We start from the raw sequence: 25,378 nt of genomic DNA on the forward strand, positions 1-25,378 counted from the left end.
TTTTCGCGTCCTGTAAAGATAAGTAGTTTCTTTGTTTGGCAATGTTTCTAAGCTGCATAAAGGCTGTCCTACGTCCTAAGAAGGAGATAATTTGTAATCTTCACTGGCTTCACAGGCTGTCTCTGTGCTGTGATTGGATCTAAATCCAGACTGGAATTTCTCATACATGTCATTCTTACTCAGGTATAAGCAGAGTTGTTGGGCCACAGCCTTTTCTAATATCTTGGATACGAATGTTAAGTTGGAGATGGGTCTATAATTAGACAATACACTGGGGTCAAGGTTTGGTTTCTTGATTAAAGGTTTTATGACTGCTATTTTAAGGGTTTGGGGTACATGCCCGAGGCTAAGGGATGAGTTTACTATTGTTAAAAGAGGTCTGATTATGATTGGGAGTATTTCTGTTAGCAATTTAGAGAGAATTGGGTCGAGTGGACAGGTTGTACAATTTGATGAGGAAATAATTTTTTCTAGTTCTGGCTGTGGAAGTGGGTAGAAGGCTTCTAGCCTTTGTTCTACAACTAAGTTATGTTCTAAAACAGCTACACCAGGTGATGGCCATGTTTGATTTAATAAGCAGGGTTGGATTTGTTGTCTAATATCTTCTATTTTATTATTAAAATAGTTCATAAAAACATGACTGGTTAAAGATGTTGGGATCTAGGGTTGAGTATCTGCCTGGTTTTTAGTAAGTTTAGAGATCTCACTAAAAAGAACTCTGGGATTGTTTTTGTTTTTGTTTTTGGCGATCAGCGAGACCAAATATGCTGAGGGAGCTTTAATGAGTGCCTTTATATATAGGCTAAGGCTGTCCTTCCACGCAGAGTGGAACACCTCTAGTTTGGTTGTCTGCCATTTACGCTCTAGTTTCCGCACTGTTTGATCACTGTACCACGGTGTGAGCCTTTTTTGCCTTGTCATTTTACTTTTAAACAGTACTACTTTGTCTAAGGTTGATTGTAGGGTATTTTCTAGATCGTTTGTTAAAGGTAAAAGGTAAAGGTGCACGTATTTGTCACTGTACAGTGTACAGCGAAATGTGTCCTCCGCATTTAACCCATCTGGTAGTGAACACACACTCACACACACACACGTGTTAGGGGCAGTGAGTACACACACACACCCAGAGCGGTGGGCAGCCAACTCCAGCGCCCAGGGAGCAGAGAGGGTAAAGGGCCTTGCTCAAGGGCTCAACAGTGGCAGCTTGTTGAGCCTGGGAATCGAACCCACAACCCTGTTATCGATATCCTGGCGCTCTAACCGCTGAGCCACCACTGCCCCAAAGTTTGTTTGTTAATTTGACGAGCTCCGTTTGGTCTGAGTGTAAGCTAAAGTCGATAGGGGTGGGAGGTTTTCAGTGATGTCTTGTTGGCAAAAGGTGGTTCTATGAAGTATTAACATCAGGGGTGCCAATAGTTGTAAAATAGTTATTTCTTAATCTTTTTTTCCCACAAAAAAAAAAATGCACTCGAATTAAAGGTTGGATTTTTCCTGTTTTTGCATTGTTGTCCTATATTAAAAAAAAAAAAACTTATTAGAAGCCAAAGAACACATCTTAACAAGGGGTGGTAATAATTGTGGAGGGCACTGTACCTCATGTTGGCTTTTGAGCATTCTGTAAATGAGATCATGCTACCTGACCCTCACTTTTTGGATTAACTATTGTTTTAATATTTTTTTCTGTCCCTGCAGGTTAAGGGCCCTGGGCTGCAGCTATGCTCTCCTTGGATGAGCCACTGGACCTGAAGTTGCCCAGGCGTCCGAATGGGTGGGACAGAGGGTCCAGGTCACCACCCACTCTCACTCCATCTCCAGTCTATGCTAAAAAGGCAGGGCAGCTGCGAATGGCTGATGATGGGACGGCCATCATTGTTCCAGCTTTTCCTGCCTCTCCCCACACAGGTGCTATTTTATTTGCACCACCATATGTTTCTAAAATCAAGTACTAGTGGCAGTGCATGTACCAGGTACAGTAGGCAATTTGCGATTATATAAGCAGATCAGGGAAGCATTAACCAAAAAAAAAAACATTTTGAGTGTAAATAACATAAAATCAGGTAAACAGTATAATAATTACAGTCATGCATAGCCAAAAAATTAATTTGGCAGACTAAATTATTCAATACGTTTTCAATACTGGGTTGGAATTCTAGATTTACTCGGTGACTTCAAAAGGTATTGCTTTTTTTTTTCACTGTATGCACTGTCTTTTTGTGTCCATCTGCACTGTCCATTAGTTTTTGAAGAATTTAGCTGATTCTGCGCAGTTAAATATAGTCTGAAACTTTTCAGAATAATTACTCCTGCTTTTGTCAGCAGACATTTTTGAGTTTTGAGGTAGTAGTGATGACAGAAATAATACAAGACTAAAGACTAAACAGGAACTAAAGATTATTTCAGCAAGGCTCCTATGTCAGTGTAATATCACATAAGTGGTGCAAATATTGACCACTTATTTTAACCATCAAAGTGCTGACAACTTACATTTGTTTGGTTGCAGGTGTACCCTTGGCGGCACAACAGAAACCTGAACCCCCCACACCTCCCGCAGTGGACCTCAGCATGTCCCCCACTATATGCCACACAGCATGCTCCCCTGAGCTTGCCAATGGAAACAGTTCTTCCCACATTTTTTCAGGAGTAAGGGAATCACTTCACACAAAAAAACTAATGTTGCTTTTCACAAATAAAAGATGGGGACCAATTTATTTATTTGCAAAACAGCATGCTTACTAGCTTTCAATCCAATGTTAATCACAAAAGCACAGTAAGATAAATCAGGACCTCTACCTTTATTGGCACCATTAGCCAATAACAAGTAACACTGTAATGCAGCTTAATGAGGAGCTCTGAGCTCAAACAGACACTATCAGACACTATCTGGATTCAGCATGCCAGAAACATTAGATAGACCATACTGGTGTTAGCCTTAACCATAGTCTTTATGCATATGAAAAAAATGAGCTTTAGCCTCAGTGACCCAGCCCATCCCTTATTAAATACCCCCTGTGTCCTCCTAGATAAGCATCTCTTTCTGTTTGTTTTTGGGCCCAGCTGATGGGACACAGAGGTAAATAGATTTACTCCGAGATATGGCCAGGCAGACCTCATGCTGCCTAATTTAATTCTCTTTCAGTTGAATTGGGGGCCTGGTGTGCTTATTCAGTGACCTGAGCTGCACAGCTTCATGTATCAAAGATCCTTTTCAGATCTCACCAAGCTCAGCATTCCTACGGCCACCCCTCAAATGATGGCCTATTTGAGCTCAGAGGAAATCATCCACATATTACAAGATTAATTAAACCGATTTTAACACACTCAGCCGGCCACTAGGTTGGCAATTAGTTATGTTCATCTGTTTTTCCAGGTTTACTATGTTATTTCTTTTCTCACATCTTATATGCCAGAAATACTCAAATCTAGACCTTTATTTCACTAAATTTATCACAATTTCATAATTCATCATCATAATATATTATATTGTGTTTCTAAAATCGGCCAAACAAGAAATAAGCAAATAGTTTTACAAGATGAATTGTGTGTAATGTATTTTTTATGTAAACATTCATTAGTGTTGCACTTCATTATGCTTCATTAGAGCTTTTCTAAGGCTGGATGAAATGTGTGACAGGGAAATGGGCCTTTTCTCTACATCTGAGGCTGTGTGTGGGGTGTGCTGTGGGCTTCAGTATGTAGTGACATGCTTACAAGAGCCTCTTGTTGTGAGAATAAGTCACAGTCGCATCTAAATTTGGTTTCCAAGAGGGCTATTAGCAACAAGTCTGCTTAAATTTCCTTTCATTCAGTCTATCTCACTTGGACAGGACTCATCTCATATCCGATATATTGAGGGAGCGCCTTCCTCGCAAAGCTTCCAGTTTTTTGTACCAATTGGGGGAGGAGGAGGGCTCCACTTGCCCTCCTCCATGTTTATTGGCCAGCACAAGGACAAGCGGGCCTCTCCTGATCTTTCAGCAGACGAACAGCTGTGTTGTCGTTGGAGGAAGGTAAGAAAGTACTGTAGAGACATGAGAAAAAAACTTGTTTTTTTTTTAACAAAAAACGTTTAAAATTCATGGAAGTTACAATTTACTGTTTCCTTGGTTTAACACAAATAGGGCTAAAGTAAGTTAACAATGCTTTAATTCTGGATGTTTTTACAGTGCCACTTGCTTTTTGATTCTTTGCAAGACCTGGTAGACCATGTAAATGACTTCCATGTCAAGCCTGAAAAGGATTCTGGGTATTGTTGCCACTGGGAGGGCTGTGCACGCAAAGGCAGAGGCTTTAACGCAAGGTAAGCGAAGTCTTACTTTCTTTTAGGAACAATATTTAAAGCAATGTACAACAAACACATAAAAACATATAGTGTTATAGTTATATACAGTTGTGCATGAGAATAGTAATAATCACTGTTTTTTAGGTTACTCTACTTTTTTGAAATATAAATTGGCTTTTTGTTACATTAAATCAAGTCTTATCGGATAGTGTTGCCATCACTTTGTCCTCTAATCCCGATTGGCTGTTAGTAAATTGAAGAAGTTGTAGACAGGCTAGCTCTTAAATTAGCACCAGCTTCACAAAAGCACACAGAGATCCACAGATCTTGATAAATCAAGACTTCTACCTTTATTGGCACCATTAGCCAATAAAAAGTAACTCTGTATTAGAGCTCTGAGCTTAAACTTTAAATCAGACACTGTTTGAATCAGAAACATAAGATAGACCTTTATGCATATGAAAAAATTAGCTCCAGCCTCAGTAAGTTGAAGAAGTTGTAGACAGGCTAGCTCTCAGATTAGCACCTGCTTCCTACCTCAGGATTGGGTTCCCCCCCCATCTGCAACACTGCGGACACGTCCAAAGGCCCCTTTAATAGTTTTTGTTTTAAGAAAAGCAATAGTTTATTACAACTACAAAACACTAATATTATACACTGTATGTGTCAACAAGAATGTAATGCATGAAAGCGACAGAGTAACAGTGTTGTTGACTTCCTTGTCTGTATGAACATATATACACAAACACCTCTTCATGCTTGTGACGTTCAGGTATGGATGTTTGTACACCACTGAGAGCTATCAAGAGATTTGTGTATACACCATTCAGATATCTTGTTACAGGGCAGTAAAGCAATAATTTTTCGCACTACTTTTAGCATTGTGACAATGCGTCTGACATTTGCTTTTATTGGAAATTGACTCATATTCAGAAAAATGTTTTTTCACTGCTAGTATTGGTTTTAGTAATAAGTGTTTTTGTTAATGGCTAGACACCAATATCTATCTGTTCAGGTACAAGATGTTAATTCACATCCGCACACACACCAATGAGAAGCCCCACCGTTGCCCTACCTGCAACAAGAGCTTCTCTCGTCTGGAGAACCTTAAGATTCACAACCGTTCACACACAGGTCGGTGTTGGAATATGTATGGACCTTTTATTTTCTTTTGTTGCATGACTCACATCACCATACACTGTGCTAACTTTACAAAGCTCTATTTCAGGAGAGAAGCCCTACATTTGCCCCTATGAAGGCTGCAACAAGCGCTATTCCAACTCCAGCGATCGCTTCAAGCACACGCGCACCCACTATGTGGACAAGCCTTACTACTGCAAGATGCTAGGCTGTCTAAAGCGGTACACAGACCCTAGCTCGCTGCGGAAACATATCAAGGCTCATGGGCACTTTGTTGCCCAAGAGCAGACGGGTTCTGGGGGAGTCGGGTCCCTGGTAAAGTCTGCTCAGACTGTGGGGGTAGGGAAAGAGTCTGAGCTCACCTATGTCAGTGGTGCCCACATCATCATTCCAAGTACTACACTCCTAAGTGGCCCCAACTTACAAGGCCTGGGGGGATCCTTGCCCCTCTCTCCCCTCAGCCCGAGGCCCCTGGATCTAAGCACGCTTGGAAGCCCCAGCTCCCCTACGGGTGGCTTTGCAGGGACCTCAATCCTGTCTTTCAGTGGCTCACCACTTGGCCTGGCCAAGTCAAGCATACTGTCCTCAGCCTTTTCATCCTCAACCATGGGCTTGCCCATAATGCCTATGCTGGGCAGAGGGCACGGCAAGGGCAAAAACAGAGTGGAGGGGGGGGATGATGATAGCCCAGGGTGTGTGCTGAACCTCTCCACAGGAGCATCTCATGACCCCCTATCCTGGGTGGTCATCCCTTCTGGCCCAGTTGTGTTAAAGCCAGCTGTGGTCAACTGATTTCCTGCATTCCAAGGGAGGGTGGCAACACAGGTTTTAAAGGTAAGGGGCACCCCCATAAGAGGTAGGGAGCAAGCAATATACTATCTCCTTCAATTGAACTGAAACAGTGTACAGTGCAGGACGTTATACCCTTGTTTTCAGTTGAACAATGTTTGAGTCCATTGGGAACAACTAAATTTAAGAACTGGCTGCAAAGAAACAACAACAACAAAAAAAAAACAAAACAGCAAATCAAACAAAACACAGCTATCTGTTCTCTGCTCTGGTCATCACTCTTTCTTGCTTTTGCTAATTGACATAGTCTAAAAATGTGGATGCCCTTTATGTAATTGTAATTACATGGAATTATTTCAGGATACCAGTGTATGCAACACTGTAAGGATGTCTGGGGATCCTTTAAGGGTTTTGGAATGAATATTTTGATGATGTGTAGACAATTTTCAAGAAGGCAAGATGAAACTAATTCAGTTTGATTTAGCTGTTTGAGGGGTGATTGGGTCATGGGTTTGTTAGGGTTTATTTCTTTCAGAGGACAATCAGTATCTGCCTGCCAGTTGAGCTGTGCTAGCGCACCAGAAAAACTGTTAGTGACCCACAGGTGTTCATATTTCCAGTTAGAGGCTATGCATCTTGCTAGCTATATGGAAACCTTGCATTTGCTGCTACATTATCTAGCTAACTGTTACTTTGGTCCTCTACTTTAAACCAGAACTAAATGGGTGTGTGTGTGTGTGTGCGTGTGTGTGTGTGTGTATATATATATATATATATATATATATATATATATATATATATATATATATATATATATATATATATGTGTATAAATAAATGACAATCTGTCCTATAAGACGGAAGAAACAAACATCAAGCCAAGACCAGCAAGCACTATATACATAAAGGCAGGCATAACCCTGATTTGAATTTATTGGTACCAAGACACAGGACTCAGAGTTTGAGTTTCCACACAGATAAAGATATTATATTCTCCTAAGCATTACATTCTACATTCCTACTCATTATACATGACTGTGGCACTACTGAAATTAGTACCACCTGCTGGACTTTTTTTCTTCTTTTTTTTTGCACCACACTTGCTGGGATTTTAAATGTTAACTTTAGCTATATTAGCACAGCATGACCTTTAATTGACACAGCACAGAGTTATTGTGTTAAAAGCACCTCTTGAGCAGCTGTGGCAACCAGCCACCCAGTGCATTACATAAATACACACAAACACACACACACACTGTGTGCATATGAGACACACATAGATTTGTGTGTTCAAGCAACTATTTGATCAATGCAGTGTTTACCTCACAAAGTGACTCAAGTCAAATGCACTGTGCAAAAACAGTCTGCCCAGAATTGAAAATGAGGGCTTAAATACATGTAGTAATCTAAATTGCATTTCTCTTTTATAGTGGAATCAATTGTTTGTTTACGTACACTTGAAATTTATGAAAAGTTATTTAAAAGACATTGTTAATGCTTAGATGACCCTTCTCTCCTGGTGCTACCTGGTTTCTTCACTTAAAAACAGATGTTTAAAAGTCTCCTCAGGATGAATATTACTTCTTTGTGAAGTTATTGGTTGCAGCCTTCAAGGCTTACAAGAAATCAGCTGTCTTAGTGAGAAATGGACAGTTGTTATAGTAGCAACATTCCAGGTGAAACCTTAGAATTCTGTTTCTCCCTCAGACCTTGTGTCCTGATACAGTATTATAATTTCACAATGCTTACAATACATTTGAAAGAACTAATTATTGATGTTTGTTATATTGTTTGGACGAGACATTTTCTGATGTCGACGTTGCTTCATCTCATTGTGTACTATTGCTGCTCTGCATTCAGTTTTCTCTCTCTCACAGAAGTGAGGATGGAGCATTGAAAAGGAGATACAGAGAGAGGGATGGCCCATTGACTGATTATGTAAATTAAGCAGGAGTGGTTCCACCTGACCCAATTTCCCACTGACAGTCAAACCATGGAGTTTCAGGTCAGGCATGCTCATGTAAAAGGCTTGTGGCCCAGTAGGCTAGTTGTATATTTTAAATAATCACAAGTACACCTCCTTGTGAAAGAGAAATGTAGAAAATCAGACCGATTTGTATCAGGAGATCTACAATATGATCTCACTGGAAAGCCTAACAGCTTCTTTTCTGCTTTAGCGTTCCACTGTTTCTCTAGCAGACCAAACCAAAATAATGACTGGACAATTACTAGACCCCTGAAACCAGGAGTCAGGTGTTGTTGAGAGAGTGATGGAGAACAGGGGAAATATGTATGCTATCTACGAGTTTCCCATTAATTGTAACATTGTTAGTGCTGCAGCTGAAGGTTCCTGACATTTTACTTTTTAAAGCAGCTCAGATAAATAAGCTGTAGTGGCTGCCTGCACATGTGCCAAGCTGTGAAACTAGGTCACTGAACCTTCTGTGCCCCCAGATTTTTTTCTTAGATTGGAGAAAAATGCTGAATCCACTGCCCTAGACAAAGCCTGTTACAATATAGAGGAAACACACAAACACAGCAAACAGATCTTGCAGAGAGGAAAAGGTGAGTTCAGCAAAAAAATGTTCATAATACTGTTCTGACAGTATTGAAAGCAATGCACCAGTTTGTGTCAGTAAAGCAGAACAGTATTATTAGGGGCCATCCTCACTCTTTAAACCTCTTTTCTCTTGTCCATCCATGTTTTATTCATGTCACACAGAAGCTGGTTTGTGTTGGTCATTTTTAGAAAGCTGAATATGACACAGACCCTTCAGGGTCTACATAGTTACAATATCAAATAAGCTGTTTGACCCATTAACCCTTTGAGCACTCTGAGAAAGTCTGCACTGGGGAAACATCAGGAGCTACGACAAAGCAATGTATTCACACAGCTGTTATACATTAGTAATAACTTAATTCACTTTGACATCGTCAGTTATGCAGCAAGTATTTAATTAAAATATTGATGCAGTAAACATTTCAGAAGCCTTTTTGTTTTTTTTTTGTTTTTTTTACAGCGGAAGCAAATATACGGTACAATAAGAACTATAAAGTGAAAATTATTTCAAGTGGCGTGACAGTGCAGACCGTCTTAATAAAAATTACAAAATGATTTAGGTGTCACAATGGTGCACAAAGGGTTAATGTATGACTTTGGCCAGGAAAGGCCGGTATCCAGTTTTTTCTTGTTGCACATTAAAATATTTTATCAGTATTTCTTTTTTTCCAAGTGCCTTTTATCGTAGGTGAAATGTAGAAATACAAATACAGTATATGAATAAGTTATATATACAAACCTTAGCACAAAAAGTAAGGACATTTGTGTTTGTGAAATTATTTCTTTGTTGTAACAATGCTTTTTGGCACTGACTGCACGCAGCCAATCACCAGTCTCATCAGGCTGCCAGGAGGCCTGCCATGACTGCCCTTCAACCTCAAGCCTGTTTGTGCTGGTGTCACCAACACATGTACTGAAACCTGGATGTGGAGTATAAGATAAGATAGTCCTTTATTAGTCCCGCAGTGGGGAAATTCCCAGATGTGGAGTAATGTTATGTTCAGAGATGAGTCCAGTTGGATCGCAGGGTCAAAATGTGGAAAAGACGCTGAGAACACTATGCTGATTGCTGCACAGATAGAGTAACATCTTTTGGTGGAGGCAGTGTGATGGTGTGAGGTAGCATCTTCTTCACCAGAAAAACAAGACTTGTTATCGTTGAAGGCAATCTCAATGCAGAGAGATATCAAGATGCAATTCTGCAATTCTGCAGTGACAATCCCAATTCTCCACAGTCTGGGTCCAACTACCTCCAGAATTTGGAAGTGGAGAGGATGGAATGGCTTGCCAGTCCTGACCTCGACCCCCCTGAAAACTTGTGGGATCAGCTTGGGCGTGCTGTTCTTGCCAGAGTGACCAACATAACTATGTGGCTGACTTGCGACAAATACTGGTTGAAGAATGGGATGCCATCCCACAGCAGTATGTGACCAGGCTGAGCCAAGCTGTTGTGGCGTGGGTGTATGGGTTCTTCCACATGCTACTGAGGCTCCTGTTTGTTAAATGAACCAATTGTTAAAATTGCCAATATGTCTTGTTTCTTCACACTTCAATCATTCAGTCCACCAAACACCAAATGAGTCAATGTCGGAGAGGATTTGGCAAATTTGTCATGGGCACAACCCACACACTCAGCTCTGCTGCTCATCCCACAAAATGCATGTTTCTTAGAAATGTGGCAGACGGTATAAGATTTATTGTCAAGAAGCATTGTTACAACAAAGAAATAATCTACCAAACATATTTCCTTAACTTTTTGTGCTAAGTTTATATATTTCCCCCCAGCATTATGTTCTGAAGCTGAACCTTCTGAATTGTAAAGTCAAGTCTCCAGTTGGTACAACATGGGTGTGTGCTCTTGTTTTAGAGGAATTTTATTACAATATTGATGATGTCAATAAAAATAAAAAGCAAATGTTTAATAAAGTCATTTGATATAGAACTCTTTTGTGAATCTTTTTTGTCTGTAATACCTACAATTAATTAACAATTAATTTCAATATATTCTCGACAAAGTAATAGACATATGCCAAGCCAAACAGCATAATGACCAATAAAATGTAAAACAACGTAAATGTGTCCCATATATTAAATTAAAAACAAATGCAAATGCTTCCCTGGTACAATAATAAACAATTTAGCTGATTAAATTTAATATTGGTTTAAGGTCACATAGATTTGGATTTATTTAGAGTACAATAATACATGACACCATAAATTGCATTTTGTAAATAAGGCAAATCCATATATAACACCTGTACACTACCTGCGTAAAACCCAGAGGACAGTCATTATAAAAAAAAGAATCAGAGTAACTACAAGAATAAGAAAAAGAGCAAAGGTAGAGAGGCAGAGTGGGTCAGGAGTGCCCCTTGGTTAAGCAAGGAAGAATGTTTTATAAGTTTATTAACTGTCTCGTTTCATGAACATGACCGATTTTCTTCAGCAGCCTTCCCAGTCACCAGATCTGAATGCAATAGAACATGTTTGGGATGTGGTATAATGGGAGATTTAGAGCATAAGTGCACCCAAAAAAAAGTCTGCAGGAATGCAAACATTGACCAGAAAATGTTCCTACATTCAGTGGATCCCATGCCATAAAGAATTGAGGCTGTCTTAAAAGCCTTTAAAAGCCCTCATTATTAGTATTGATAAGGCTTTATTGTTACCAGAAGAAGATTTAAAGTGGAAAAACAGGAAAAAGGAGATGAGTGATAAAACTCAAGTTTGTTGCTGCTGTTTTTGCTCTGGTGGATCTGGCTTCTGAATTTGCAGCTCTTCATCTAGACGCTCCCTAGCCCTCACAACCTGCAAACAACACGATTAGAAACGGTCATTGATTGTACGGCATGATGCTGAAACAACACCAAATAAAACAATGGACTCATGGCTCAAACGTACCTGCAAATTTCTTTACTAATTGTCAAAAATGTAAGGTCTTACAAAACATTAATTTGTCATAAAATGTGATCTGATCCTTAGCCAAGTCAAGCCAATTGACAGATTTAATGTGCCTAAAATAATTTAAATAATAATAATATAATAAATAAAAAATCTGATAATTTATGTCTTCATTGAGAACAACCATAAAAACCTCATAGTGCTAGTGGATAAAATATGTGAACCCTTGAGTTAATGATTTAACGATAATTAATGATAAAAAAAGCTAATTGGAGTGACGTGTTAGCATACCTTGAGTCTTCTTAGGAAAATGAGTTTGGAGGTGTGGACTAGAGCTACTCTGACAAACACTCAAACTTTGCTCCACATAAGAAAGATATGCGTATGTGAGCCATGCCTTGCCAAAACAAGCTTTCAGAGGATCTATGATCATAATTTACTGATTCACATAAAGCTGGAAAGGGTTACAAAGTGATTAAAAATTCACCAGTCCAAAGTGAGGCAAACAATTTAGAAATGAAGACAATTTGGGACTGTGGGTACAAAAAGTGGGTGCCCAGTCAAAATGACCCCCAAGGGCACAACGGAGGCTCATCAATGAGCTAAAGAAACAACCCTGAGTGACAGCCAAAGATTTGAAGGCGTCATTGGTACAAGCTAACATCTGTGTTCATGAGTCTACATCCCGTAAAACTATGAACAAGCAAGGTGTCTATGGCAGGACACAACAAAGGAAGCCTCTGCTAACTGGAAAAAAAAACAAACAAAAAAAAAGGCACTGCACGTGTTATTATTTTAGGCATGTTATATTTGTCAATACGCTTGACTTGGATGAGGATCAGATCACATTTTGACAAATTATTGCAGAACATAAAAAATTGTTAAGGGTTCACACTTTTGTTCTTGCCACTGTATATATAATGATGTTCTATGCTTGCATACCTTGGACTGCAGGTAGAAAGAGCCTCCTACATCTTTGCTGTTTGCTTTAAACAGATGTTCATAATTCTGTGGAAAACATTAAAGTTATTCTTACTTTAATACATGATCAAATTAGTGTGTATGAACATGCATGCATGAACAGAGTTTTACCTTCTGGATTTCCTCTGGGCTCATTTTTGAGACATTCAGAATCTGTTGGGCTTCCTGGACAGTCATCCCAGTGAAGCTAGATGCTGCGGCTGACTGCTTACCTGCCCTTCCTCTGGCCTCTGCTGCAGCTTGGCTTGCTACAAAGATAGTTTAAGTGTTGTTTGTATCTGATTTATTAGTTAAAGGGATCCTGACTGTTAAGATTTGTATGCTTTAAAACAGCACAATTTGCAATACTATTAATATGATGCAGATGGAAATGTTCTGTTTATTATATAATAAACAACAAACAAAGGCAAAATCTCTCTTCTAGTAAATTACCAGTATCCCACTGTGATGCTATATATTTGCAGTGAATGTGAGACAATGGCTGTATCCAGAATCACATACCACTAAACTACACATGCTAACGTAAACTAATTGCACTAATTTGGCACACTTAAAATTAATAAAGATCCAAATGAAGATTCGTTCTATCCCATCCCATACTGGAATTTTATGCATAAACAATGCTTTTTAAACAGCTGCAGGTATCAGAGCAAGGTGGCGCACCACATTTACGGCATATAAGAACTGGACCCAGTCTTGTGATACAAATTTCTGGTGAATGATGCAAATAACCATGCGTTTTTTTGAGAATGTCATTAGCCATTCAACAGTACATCTTCAGCACTGAAAATTAGCTACATCTACAATCATTAGCTGTTTGTGTAAAAATATCATGGAGGAATTGCAGAACAGGAAAAGCTACACAGTTAAAAGCAGACTGGGGTATTATTACTATTATGATTTTTTTTACATTAAATCACAATCATAAGATTAACCATATATATAATTTAACTGTAAAACCAATGGAAATAAGCAAATAGATGTTCAGGTCAGGGTCAGGTAATGCTCCATTATAAAGGTCTAATGCCTTTTGCTGGCAGGGCTTAGCATTTTCTCAGCCCCCTTGATGATCTTATCCAATTTACTTTGATTTACTTAATGTAGCTTAGTCAGGAATACACATAAGCATACACATCTTTCAATGGTCTTTTGCATGGTTTTAAAAGTAGTAGTATGCTTTCATATGGCCAGTTTCGGAGCTAACTTTAGGTATCTACAATACAGATTTTGACTAGTAGTAACAATAATAATAATAATAATAATATTATCGAATACTACTCGGAATTGCATTTTAGATACCTGGAACAAAATTTCCTACTATTTAAAAATAAATCTAGGTATGTAAATGGAGACTCATTCATTTACAACATAAGACTACTCAAAATTATATTGTCATCCTGGTAATGTGAGTAGTCAGAATAGATTGGATATTATCAGCAAATTAAATTCCATATGTAATATTAGAATGATATTAGTTTCTACTAGTAAATCCACAACAAATCTTGAATGTTTTTTTTTAGTTTTGTTTTTTTTCAGGCACAATTCATTTCAAACAAGCCAAATCCAATCAGATTTTTCACTTGGGTAATGTCACGCAATAACTAAGGCTACAAAGGCGGAATGTATTTTTTAAGAAATTGACTGCTGTTAGGTCAGTATAGGTTGATATTTGTTCATGATAGTCAAGTGCAGATCTTTTTATTTAGCGCGGGAATTGTCTGCCATGCTGATAGCCGCCGTGTACATACCACCTAGCGCTAGTGCTAAGGAGGCACTATGTGAACTGCACGGGGCCATCAGCGATCTGCAGAACAAACACCCAGACGGACTGTTAATTGTCGCCGGAAATTTCAATCACGCTAATCTCAAGTCAGTCCTCCCTAAATTCCATCAACATGTGGACTTTGCAATGAGAAGAGCGAACGCGCTGGACCTTGTTCACACAAACATCCCCAGCACGTACCGGGGGGAGCCCCACCCCCACCCCTGCATGGGACATGTTCAGGGAGGCTGCAACTGAAGGCGACTCTGTTAACTTGGAGGAGTATGCAGCATCAGTCACTGGCTACAATCAGCAAGTGTATTGATGATGTCACTGTCTCCAAGACCATCACCACACGCCCAAACCGTAGATGACTGCTGAGGTGCGTGCGCTACTGAGAACTCGTGACTCTGCCTTCAGAGTTGGTGACAAGGTGGCCCTGAGGAAAGCAAGAGCCAAATTGTCACAAACCATCTAAGAGGCGAAGCGCACACACGCCCAGAGAATCCACAGGGTCACGGGTGACACGCGACGCATGTGGCAGGGCATCCAGGCAATCACAAACTACAGGACAATGCCACCGTCCCGTGACAGTAATGTCTTCCTCCCTTATGCCCTGAATGACTTCGATGCACGGTTTGAAGCACAAAACAACACATCGGTTAGGAAGTTCACGCCCAAGCCGGACGAGCAGGTGTTGTACCTGACTGCAGCGGATGTGAGGAAAACTCTGCAAAAAAAGTCCATGGTGTCCTGCCTCAATGACACCGTCCCGTTGCTCTCACGCCCATCATCATGAGGTGCTTCGAGAGGCTAGTCATGAGGAACATCAAGAGCCAACTGCCCTCTTCACTTCCCCTGCAGTTTGCATATCGCCCCAACCGCTCCACGGACGATGGAGAAGAAGGACACCCATGTCAGAATGCTGTTCATAGACTTCAGTTCAGCATTCAACACCATCGTCCCACAGAATCTCATCAGGAAGTTAAGCTTGCTGGGCCTCAACACCGCCCTCTGCAACTGGATCCTGGACTTCCTGACGGGGAGGCCCCAGTTAGTCCGGTTCGGTGACAACATCTCCAGCACCATCACACTGAACACTGGTTGTTGACTTCAGGAAAACAAGACACGACCACTCTCCGCTCAGCATCAACGGCTCCTCTGTGGAGATCGTTAAGAGCACAAAGTTCCTTGGTGTCCACTTAGTGGAGAACCTCACCTGGTCCCTGAACACCAGCTCTACAGCCAAGAAAGCTCGGCAGCGTCTCTACTTACTTCGGAAGCTGAGAAAGGCCCGTCTCCCTCCACCCATTCTCACCCTCTTCTATAGAGGTACCATAGAGAGCATCCTGAGCAGCTGCATCACTGCCTGGTTTGGGACCTGCACAGTCTCTGACCTCAAGACCCTCCAATGTATTGAGAGGATCATCTGAGTCTCTCTCTCTTCCGTCACGGACATTTACACTGCCCGCTGCATCCATAAAGCAACCAGCATTGTGGATGACTCCACCCACCCTTCACACAGACTGTTCTCCCTTCTGTCGGTACCACAGAAGGTCCAACACGACCAGACTCTGCAATAGCTTTTCCCCCCAAGCCATCAGACTTCTCAACTTCAGAGACTGAACTGATGTTTTTTTCTGTTCCTCACACACACCAACCATTTACCCCAGGCAATATGGGAAGCATTTTGCACTAATAACTTTACTACCTCACTGGATTCAATATTTATTGCACACTGCATAATTTGCACACTACCCCTTATTTTTTATTACTCTTTGTCTGTTTTGTGTTGTATTGTCTGTCTGCACTTGTACTGTGTTGCACTTGTGTTCAGTATACACTGTGTCTATGTTGCGCCATGGTCCTGGAGGAACGTTGTTTCGTTTTACTGTGTACTCTGTATATAGTTAAAATGACAATAAAAACCCACTTGACTTGACATTCAGCAAATATTTGCGTTTTGATCCTCTTCGTTCTTACAAACATCATAAAAACTCTAAAATGACATTGTCTAAATGGTGGAGGAACAGAGAACGAACATCTTATTTTACAAATCTAATAAATCGCTACTGTGAAACATCCATATGACATATAGCACTACATCTAAATTCACTTGTCGTCTACAGAGACACATACAACAGCCTTTAGTTTGGAAACATTTTACATACGACATAGTCTAAAGAGACACCTGATACACATACATCAACCGTTAGTTGTTGTATAACAACTAAACAACAGATAACTAAGGAATATTTTCCCAAGTATAGGCTGTATTATGAGATTACCCGTCGTAAAAGTGCCCTTTCAAATTACATTTATTAAAATGTATTGCCAAGCAGTCTTTAACTCACCCGCAAACTCTTGACGTAAAGCTCTCGCAAACGCCCGGCCAACCACCTGCACTCCCACTACTACAATTTGGGCCAGATACTTTGCCTGCAAAGTACAAGAGTGTCAATCCGCCACGCCGACCACATGGTAAACGTCGCTTACAACTACAGTGTTGGTAAACAGTTCGTATAAAGAGACTCTCACATGACAAGAACGAACAAGCGCATAAAGTAATTTAGTTGTAAATAAATTGCAATTAATCTGTTTGAGCACTCTTTATCTTACAGTAGTGACGTTTTAGAGTTAATCGTATGCTATCTAGGCGCCCTTTCACGTGTACAGAGCCGACCATAATACTATTCAAGCTTTCGTTTAACATTGAAAATGTGAGCTACTGAGGAATCCGTCTGTGCAATTGCTAAAAAGATTTGAGACCGTTGTGTAATACTGACGATGCTAGCTACTTCTTATGCATAAATACTAGCTAGCTACCAAGGTTGAAGGTTACGCTGTCTTGACGGCCCAACGCGTCAAATATAAAACAGTAAGAAAAAGGCATACGTTACCATTGTTCAAGAAACTCCCGTGATACAGAGAAATGTTATCAGTGAAGTTCACAACATTAATATTTTTACATGTGCCTCCATCAAGGTGAAGCAGCAGGAAACCATAACACGTATACCATAGAGGAACGATATGCTCCGTACATTGAGATCATACTACTGCCACCCGGTGGATGGATGCCTTTGGCTTCAGCCTTGTAGGAACTCCAGGAAAAACGCTACGGTTGTCGCAAACAAATATATGGTTTCGGGTTTTTTTTTTTAAATGAATGCATTGAACACTTAAGATTTCACTTGTTTAATATTGTTTATTGCAAGGTAAATTTTACACATAACAGAGGAGAGGATATAGCAATGCAATTGTCTCCAAAGTATAAAAGTGGCTACTAATTCAGTTGAGATGTCCAAAAGAACAATTAATGACAAGATAACAAATATTGGTGCTTGACACATTAAGAACACTTGCAAAATATTTGTGTAATCATGAATGAAATGAAGTGTAAAACACTGAAAAGTGTTTTAATTCAAATTATGAATATTCTGCATTGTGTGAATACATTAATAGTGTAAGTGATAAACCTGAGTGGCAAGATGATCTTGGCAGCTTCACTGATTGTGGACAATACTGTTGAGTAATTGTTGTTGAGTCTTTGAGTTGTTGAGTTGAGTCTAATTAATAGTACTTTACAATAGGCTCTAGAGATTTGCTTTAAGTATGGCTGTTCCAGTTCTATAGTATAATGCAATACAGCAATACAATTCATGAGCAATGAAGCATATACTACTGTTCAAGAGTTTGTAGTTATTTTACATTAAGATAAATGTTATTTTATATTTAATTTAACTTCACCAAATAGATTTTAATTATTGTTTAAAATTAAAACACTACAGAATTATGAAACAAATAGAATTTCAAATACTTTTGTCAAGTCATCTGAATTGAGATTTGATCACCACTTTAATAACAAAGCATTCTAAATAGTATCCTTTTTAATGTTATAGACATATATTTTGGATTTAGCAAGTTTATAATAATCAACTAGTCTCCTTAACATTCTGCATATTTCCCCCATACTCCTAAATCTTTGCTAAATATTCACCCAGTCTAGTGTTTTTGTGCCAAAACGACACATTAGACTGATTTTAGACATTTATTTGCAACCAAAAGGATTTTATATGATTACAAACCTTTGAACTGTAGTGTACATTTCAACAATCTCAAACTCCTATTAGAAAACTATCGGAAGACTTAAAGGTATTTACACATACACGGACAGTCAAAGACCCTGTTTACACACCTGGTCACCTTATGTGACTGGTTATCAAGGCATCCTGATAGTCACATGAATTTACACTAGGGAGTCTCCAGCTAGTCAGACTGAAAGCTGACTGCTGTGTGGAACAGAATATGTTAATTCACTTGCTGCACGGTAATTATAACTAGTGTTTGGGTTGTACTGAGAAGGGTTTTGGTTGTTGAAAGTGTCTTGGAGAGACAGATGCGTTTGTACTACTATAACATTTGTCTCTGACCACCTCCTGAAGTGGTTTGAGTGATCAGATTTTTATATATTTTACTGGATCTTGGGTGTATTTACACTTGCATTTTTATGTGGCTTGGTCTTATCCAGATATAATCCTGATACTCAAGATATATAAGTATAAAGTGACAAGGTGTACTCAGGGTCAACAAAAGAATTACTCTCATGCACTGTGTTTGGAGTGTTTATCCTGTCTGTTCATTTGATAAAAAAGCCATGTAACTTTAAAAAAGTAGAGGAGTTTTCTTTGTATTGATCATTGATGTTCCAAAATCAAAGGCAACATAAATACACAAGAGCTTAGTATTTATTGGATTTTTTTTTAGCTTCACTCGTTTTAAAGTTAAACATACACTGTTTTGTTTTAAAAAATGATTTAAAGGAATTTGCTTCCTGCAAATTGTGAAATTGTTGAAAAAAAATTGTGCCTAGATTTTGCTTAATGAAATGTGTGGCACTTTTCATTGAAGTGAACAGACAGAAATAACATACAAACAGTTACTTAACATCAGCCTATGACACACTAAGAGCAATTTTGTTAATGAATATGTGGAATAACCTATTCTATTTAGAACAGTATAAAATGTATTATCAACAGATACGTCTTTTGTGACTTTAACTAGGGTGAAGATCATTGTGGTCATTTGTGTAGTCATGCTGTCTCACGACACCCAATCATGCACATAAAAAAACAAGAGTTGGTTATTGGGACTGAAATATTTGTGAATGGAGAAGTGGATGTACTTCAGATTGGCACTCAAGAATGACACAGGGAACAGCAGGATTCTCCTTTATCTACCTGTTGCTGGCACCTTTGCTCATTCATAAAGGCAAGGATTTCCTTTAGTCATCCTGAATGTACAATAAATAAAGACACACACACAAAGACAACAGTGTAATATTTTTTTAAGATTCCTAAATCTATTTAAAACTCAATGTCATATGTGTCAGATTTCCTTCCTAAGTAACTAAAAAACTAAAAATGTGATCTTACCCATTCCTCTTCGTCCACTCCCTCGTATAACTCCTGTGGCAGTGGGTCTTCTCTGTTTGCTAACTTAGCCACCATGGCACTCAAAAGCTGCAACAAACACAAATGAAGGTGTGACAAGTACTAGAACTAGAGTGTTATCCAAACATTATGTCACACAGCTGTTAATATGGACCTCTTCTTTTTTTTGTTCATCAGTCTTTTCCTCAAGGTAGACAGAGGAGGGCAGGTACTTCCTCACTGGAGCTTCCTTTGGGGCCTCACTCACTGCACAAGCAGTAACAGACACAAAAGATTAGCAAAAGAGAAAATTCAACTACATGCTGAGAACCAAACACCTCGCTGTGCTGCAGTACCTGGTGTCATGTCTTTTGGTTGCAAGCTAATCTTGCGGAATTGGCCATCAGAACCAGAGAACCAAGCTACGGCAGTCAAAGCTGGCTCCCACCAAACCGCTGTCTCTGGAAACACGTCATCCTGGAAGAACTCTTTCTGCACACAATAACCACAAGCTTTGCTACTAACCCTTTTCTTGACAGGTCACCAGCAAATATCTGTAGAAAACCAGTATGTCTAGAAAAGCATGGTTGGATGGTGAATGCTCTTTTTTAATATATTTATATTTATATCTCTGTCTACTAGATGGCAGTGCTGTACTAACTCAATATGAATTTCAGGGTAAGCTCACTTACTCTGACACGGGGGACTTTGAAGGCCACTGGTTCAATGGTTGTCTTACCAAGCCGGATGGCTCTGGCTATCTCTACATCACGCACTTCACACTCCGTCTTTGGTAAGATGCACAAACCCTGATCCCACACATTAGAATTATTTTAGGAAAACTAGACAGCTAAAACTGAGAGATGAGAAAACATAGGTTGTGTGGTACCTTGTGTGGCTCAGAAGAGTGGAAGCTGCTGCACTCCATGAAATAGGGAACCTCCGAGATGATTTCGAAGATGTACACACGTGTGTCACCCTAAATAAAAAGAAGTGGAATGAGCTACAAAATGGAAAAATACAATGATTGACATTGACGGTAACATTGTATAATTTGCCTCATGTTGTGGATTTTATTTTATTAGATCCATATTAGTCATTAACAGCTCAAACAGCAAACAGTGGGGTTTGAAAAAGTTTACTTAAAAGCTTTTTTTAGATTAGCAAGTTCACTTAAAAGTTTTTTTAGATTAGCAGATACTAAGACATTCCTTTGTGTTTAACTGTTATTCTATATTTAGTTCTATAGTACATGGAAACAATATATATATAAATATATAAATAAATATAACAAAAATATATTTTCATTTTAAGTACCTTCCCAGTGAGGATAATGACATTGGTGTCTGGGTCATAGAATGGAATGAGAGTTGAGGGTGACACATCAGTGGCTGTGGTAGCAAAAGCTCCAGAGGCCAAGGACTTGGTGGAGTACAGGTAAAGCTGTCTTTCACTGCGACTGCAATATAATAATAATAAAAAAAAATAAAATAAAAAATAAAGAATAATTATTTGCCAGGCCATGGTGCAAGTCAAAGCTGAATGCTGTCCAGCTTACCAGTCAAACCCTGACACCAGCAGGTACTGGCCATCACACACCCAGATCACACGCCCACCTCTGTGGCCCTCCGGCCCTGGACCCTGCTGTGGGTGATATGCATGGAAAGAGTTTGAAAAAGTCTGTCTATATAATACAAGGATGAAGTGGGGTTCCCTGGTCCTATACTTACCTGAATGGGCTCAGTAGACTTGCGTGGATCGTACAAACGCACTTTTCCATCTTTGCACACAGTAGCCAGGAACTTGCCATTAGGACTCCAAGCCATCCCAAATATCTGTGGAAGATAACGTCATGCAAGTACTAAATAGGTTACAAGGAATTTTAAGACGTCTGCTTATGTCCAATGGTTACTATTCTTTCCAGTCACATATCACCATAGAGAAGGAGTGTGTATATATATATATATATATATATATATATATATATATATATATATATATATATATGAGACAATGTATATGAATATGAATGATACCTAATACCTCAGTTTACAACAAAAAGCATAGAAAGACATTTAGAACTGCATAATTTAAAAGCACTACAGTCAGCCTGAACACTTAGCCTACCTTTGCTAGCAACACGTTAGTGCTAACACCAGAGAGCACTTAACACAGATCTGTAGTTTTGTGTTCATAAACCATCAAAAATGTGTATTTGTACCTTCTGCAGTTTGACAATAAACCAGGTTGCAGATGTTTCATGCAGACTGATTCCTTTGTATCTTGTGCAATTTTGCCAGGCCAAGTAAACTCTTTAGTACCCAAAGCCTTTATTATATACATAATAAAAATATCTTTTTTGTATTCCATGTACTCTTGCTGCGAACCCAGTCCCTGTCATTGAAAACCGTGAAACTGTCAAAAAATAAAAAAAATACTATGATAAAATATTTTTGGCCATACCACCCATCTAGGTTGCACAGCATCTATGTATAATGTTGTTCTTTTACTGGTTGGGGGGGGTGGTGTTTGGGGTAACTTCATGTAATGTCAAAATGTGGTTTTGTGGTTTTGGTTTGCTAGATAATAATGACAGACACCCCCCACAAAGGATGCCTGATTACACAGCAGTAGCACTGTGAATCTAGGTTCACATTGGAAACCAATCCGATATGTGATTGTGATGTGAAAACTACTACCAGTATTAGACAGGCAATGAAAGGTAGACATTACTTGGTCTTGGTGTCCACTTAATTTCTTGACCTCATCTCCAGTGTCCAGGTTCCACAATCGGATTGTCATGTCATACGAGGAGGAGACCAGAAGACTTGACGCGTGGGGGTGGAACTTGATAGAATAGATCTTCTCAGTGTGTCCTGTGATTTATTAAAACCTAATCTTCAATCACTCAAACAGCAGATTCTATATAGAAAACAGAGGAGTATTGTTATTTTCTTACCCTGCAGGATGCACTCTGGTTCAGTCAGTGTCTGCACTAGTCCACCTTTTGGAACCTTCCACACACGGATCTTTGCATCATCGCCAGCTGGCAAGAGATATATTTTAGCCATTAAATATTGCGCAAACTAGGATGTAATTTTACTGTGAGTAATTCATTACTTCAGTATGCTAAAAGTTTGAATGAAATGTTATAGGTATATAGGTTATAGGTAAAGCCCCACAAAAAAGAACCAAACTTTCTTGGAGGTTTAAATAATAAAAGAAGTTTACCAACAACCAGCTTATGTGGGTCGAAAGGGTCCCAGCAGAGATCAGCCACATTAACAGAGTTCTGAATTGTCGGTAGCGCAGTGTCTGGCAGTTTCCCAGGCTGAGAAAGCTGTATATCACATGGTTGTACCAATAAGTACATTTATTATTTAAAATACTATGAACAATGTATGCAGATTTTCACGACTATTACATATTTCTTAAAGTGAAATATGACAGATGACCTCTATGAAAAAGTAATTGCCCCTTAAAATAAAATAAAAAAATGCTGTATGACTTTTGTCAGGAATAACTACAACCAATATTTTCTAAAATTTCATGTCTCTTCATTTTCTTGTGAAGATATACTGGTAGGTTGCACAGCATCTCAATTCAAGGGCAAAACTTTAGACCTGACTAGGTCACTCCAAAACAAAGTGTTTTTCAGCCATCTAGATGTGAATTAGCTTTTCTGTGTTGTATCATTGTCTTGTTGCTTGATTATGTTTCAGCTTCTAAGGCTATTCCAGGTTTCCAGCACTGTGCATGACTAAATGCTCCCTTTCAAAATTCATTACGCACCTCCAAAAAAATACTGTTTTTTTAACAAATATTCTTCTTGTTGCTCTACATATTAATGCACTGAATTTCTCAGAAATAAATTACAAATAATTTACACAGGTCCTTTTGCAGTGATGAAAACGGAAATGTAAGGAAAATAAAGGAAAATAAAAATGCAGCACATCACCTCAAGCACAGCGATCTGGCCTCCAGCGGTGGCCAGGGGTACAGCCACACGCTGTGCATTGGCAGAAAAGCCATCACACTCTCCAGGAGTGGTCAGACTCATACCACGCAGGTTGGTAATGTGAGTATCACGGTGAAGAACGCTCCCTTGGACGTGCCGAAACTTGGAGCTTGGGCCTGCAAGAGAACAAAATTGCACAGAACAATGCAGTAACCAAACTGATTGGATGAGTTGGACGCTTATGAAGGCTTAGAGATTTGTCGGGGGTTGAGGATGGGGAAGTGGGAAGTTACCTAGCATGCTCTGGATGGCACGAGAGCTCTGGCTGGGGCTGGCCAAGGAGCTGGAGGACAGGCCACTGGTGGAGGAAGGGGAGCGTGATGGAGCAACGCTACTGCTAGGGGTGCTTGCAGGACTGCTAGAGGGTTCCTGACAAAAAGAAAAAAAAGAGAAAGGTTTGGGAACAAAATGTGTTTCAGTGATATAAAACTTCAGAACACTTCCTTTTTTCCACTAACCTCTTTATTTTTCCCACAAAGCAGTGCCGTTGCAAAGAATGACTGAGCTTTTTTCTTTGGCCTCTTGTCCGGATGTAGGCTGACTCTCTCTACCTATATAAATAGCAAATGTTGTTGATTTCACATAAAATCCTTTTCCCCATTTTGTTCTTTTTCACTTTTTGACAAAATTTTAATTAACAGCCAATTTTTTACATTATGTCAGAATTTAATGATAAGCTGAACAATACTGAGCAATACTCCAAAATGACTAGAAATAAAATATTTTTACACTTACTTCTTTTACAATGCTATTTTTATAAATTGCCATTTACTAAGCTACCTGTGTTACACTGTAAAGTGTAACTGCCTGTTTGCTATATGACAATAAAACTCTTTTTAAAAGTTAAGGTTTTTCCCTTCTCCTGTAAAACATTTTGTAAATAAAAGATTTGTGTGTCATGTCACAATATACAGATATAAGGTTTTGAATCTTGTTGTATTCCATTTCTTTACCTGCTTGTTTGCTCCCTGCCACCACACATCTGCGGACATTGCTGCTGTATGGCCCAGTGTGTCTGGATACAGGTCAGCATGGAAGTCCTGTCCTGCCTGTCAAACAGTGCACATACACATTTTGACCAGGATAATAATTTAGTAATGTTTGGGAAACACTTACAAATACAGAAAGGGATAAAAAAAGACACAAATTGAAAGACGACTTAGCAGAGTACACTAAGAAGAAAAGGGGGTTATTTAGTACTAAAAGGTGCTATATAGACTACTATGTATAGTACTATGATGCTATATAGAGATATTTTTAGAAAATGTATTTACAACAGGTTCCCCTTCATTTTACCAGGCCAGAAATATATGTACACTTTAAAAGGGTTGTCTAATGTTTCTATGTAGAGTCACTGCATTTACCAAAACCCTGGAAGAACCTCTTTTTAGGATTGTAGCTAAATCACAATTAAGAATACAAGTACAAATGTAGGTCCTGTAGTGAGTACCATATTAGACTCAATGCCAAATAGTAATGTGTGTGAATGCCAGGTAGCATTGCTCTATTAAAACTTATC

The 25,378-nt window shown here is 39.2% G+C and overlaps 3 protein-coding genes across 5 annotated transcripts in view; 1 reads left to right on the forward strand and 2 right to left on the reverse strand.

Moving 5' to 3' along the window:
* glis2b (GLIS family zinc finger 2b) overlaps window positions 1–10,710 on the forward strand; it is a 30,928-nt gene extending 20,218 nt beyond the window's left edge. For both annotated transcript variants that reach the window (XM_072693090.1, XM_072693091.1), the window contains exons 2-7: window positions 1,693–1,902; window positions 2,501–2,640; window positions 3,825–4,007; window positions 4,164–4,297; window positions 5,295–5,413; window positions 5,508–10,710. In XM_072693090.1, the coding sequence (XP_072549191.1) occupies window positions 1,716–1,902; window positions 2,501–2,640; window positions 3,825–4,007; window positions 4,164–4,297; window positions 5,295–5,413; window positions 5,508–6,211 (1,467 nt within the window). In that variant the 5' untranslated portion in view covers window positions 1,693–1,715 and the 3' untranslated portion in view covers window positions 6,212–10,710. The remainder of the gene's footprint in view (window positions 1–1,692; window positions 1,903–2,500; window positions 2,641–3,824; window positions 4,008–4,163; window positions 4,298–5,294; window positions 5,414–5,507) is intronic.
* Window positions 10,711–10,929: 219 nt separating this feature from the next.
* On the reverse strand, window positions 10,930–17,450 carry pam16 (presequence translocase associated motor 16). Its single transcript, XM_072693092.1, has 5 exons — window positions 17,313–17,450; window positions 16,767–16,851; window positions 12,762–12,898; window positions 12,612–12,677; window positions 10,930–11,576 (listed from the first exon to the last, which is right to left on the reverse strand). Exons 1-5 carry the CDS (start codon window positions 17,313–17,315, stop codon window positions 11,490–11,492), a joined length of 378 nt encoding a protein of 125 aa, XP_072549193.1. The 5' UTR covers window positions 17,316–17,450; the 3' UTR covers window positions 10,930–11,489.
* A 147-nt stretch (window positions 17,451–17,597) lies between these two features.
* coro7 (coronin 7) overlaps window positions 17,598–25,378 on the reverse strand; it is an 89,807-nt gene continuing 82,026 nt past the window's right edge. For both annotated transcript variants that reach the window (XM_072693084.1, XM_072693085.1), the window contains exons 13-28: window positions 24,813–24,908; window positions 24,318–24,410; window positions 24,093–24,228; window positions 23,800–23,975; window positions 23,073–23,181; window positions 22,801–22,887; window positions 22,575–22,717; window positions 21,572–21,676; window positions 21,400–21,485; window positions 21,159–21,300; window positions 20,731–20,820; window positions 20,534–20,650; window positions 20,198–20,333; window positions 20,017–20,108; window positions 19,845–19,931; window positions 17,598–19,702 (exon numbers count right to left, since the gene is read on the reverse strand). In XM_072693084.1, coding sequence (XP_072549185.1) covers window positions 19,694–19,702; window positions 19,845–19,931; window positions 20,017–20,108; window positions 20,198–20,333; window positions 20,534–20,650; window positions 20,731–20,820; window positions 21,159–21,300; window positions 21,400–21,485; window positions 21,572–21,676; window positions 22,575–22,717; window positions 22,801–22,887; window positions 23,073–23,181; window positions 23,800–23,975; window positions 24,093–24,228; window positions 24,318–24,410; window positions 24,813–24,908 — 1,704 coding nt within the window. In that variant the 3' untranslated portion in view covers window positions 17,598–19,693. The remainder of the gene's footprint in view (window positions 19,703–19,844; window positions 19,932–20,016; window positions 20,109–20,197; window positions 20,334–20,533; window positions 20,651–20,730; window positions 20,821–21,158; window positions 21,301–21,399; window positions 21,486–21,571; window positions 21,677–22,574; window positions 22,718–22,800; window positions 22,888–23,072; window positions 23,182–23,799; window positions 23,976–24,092; window positions 24,229–24,317; window positions 24,411–24,812; window positions 24,909–25,378) is intronic.

This window comes from Salminus brasiliensis, chromosome 12 (genome assembly GCF_030463535.1).
Source record: "Salminus brasiliensis chromosome 12, fSalBra1.hap2, whole genome shotgun sequence".
In the NCBI taxonomy this organism is placed as follows: domain Eukaryota; kingdom Metazoa; phylum Chordata; class Actinopteri; order Characiformes; family Bryconidae; genus Salminus; species Salminus brasiliensis.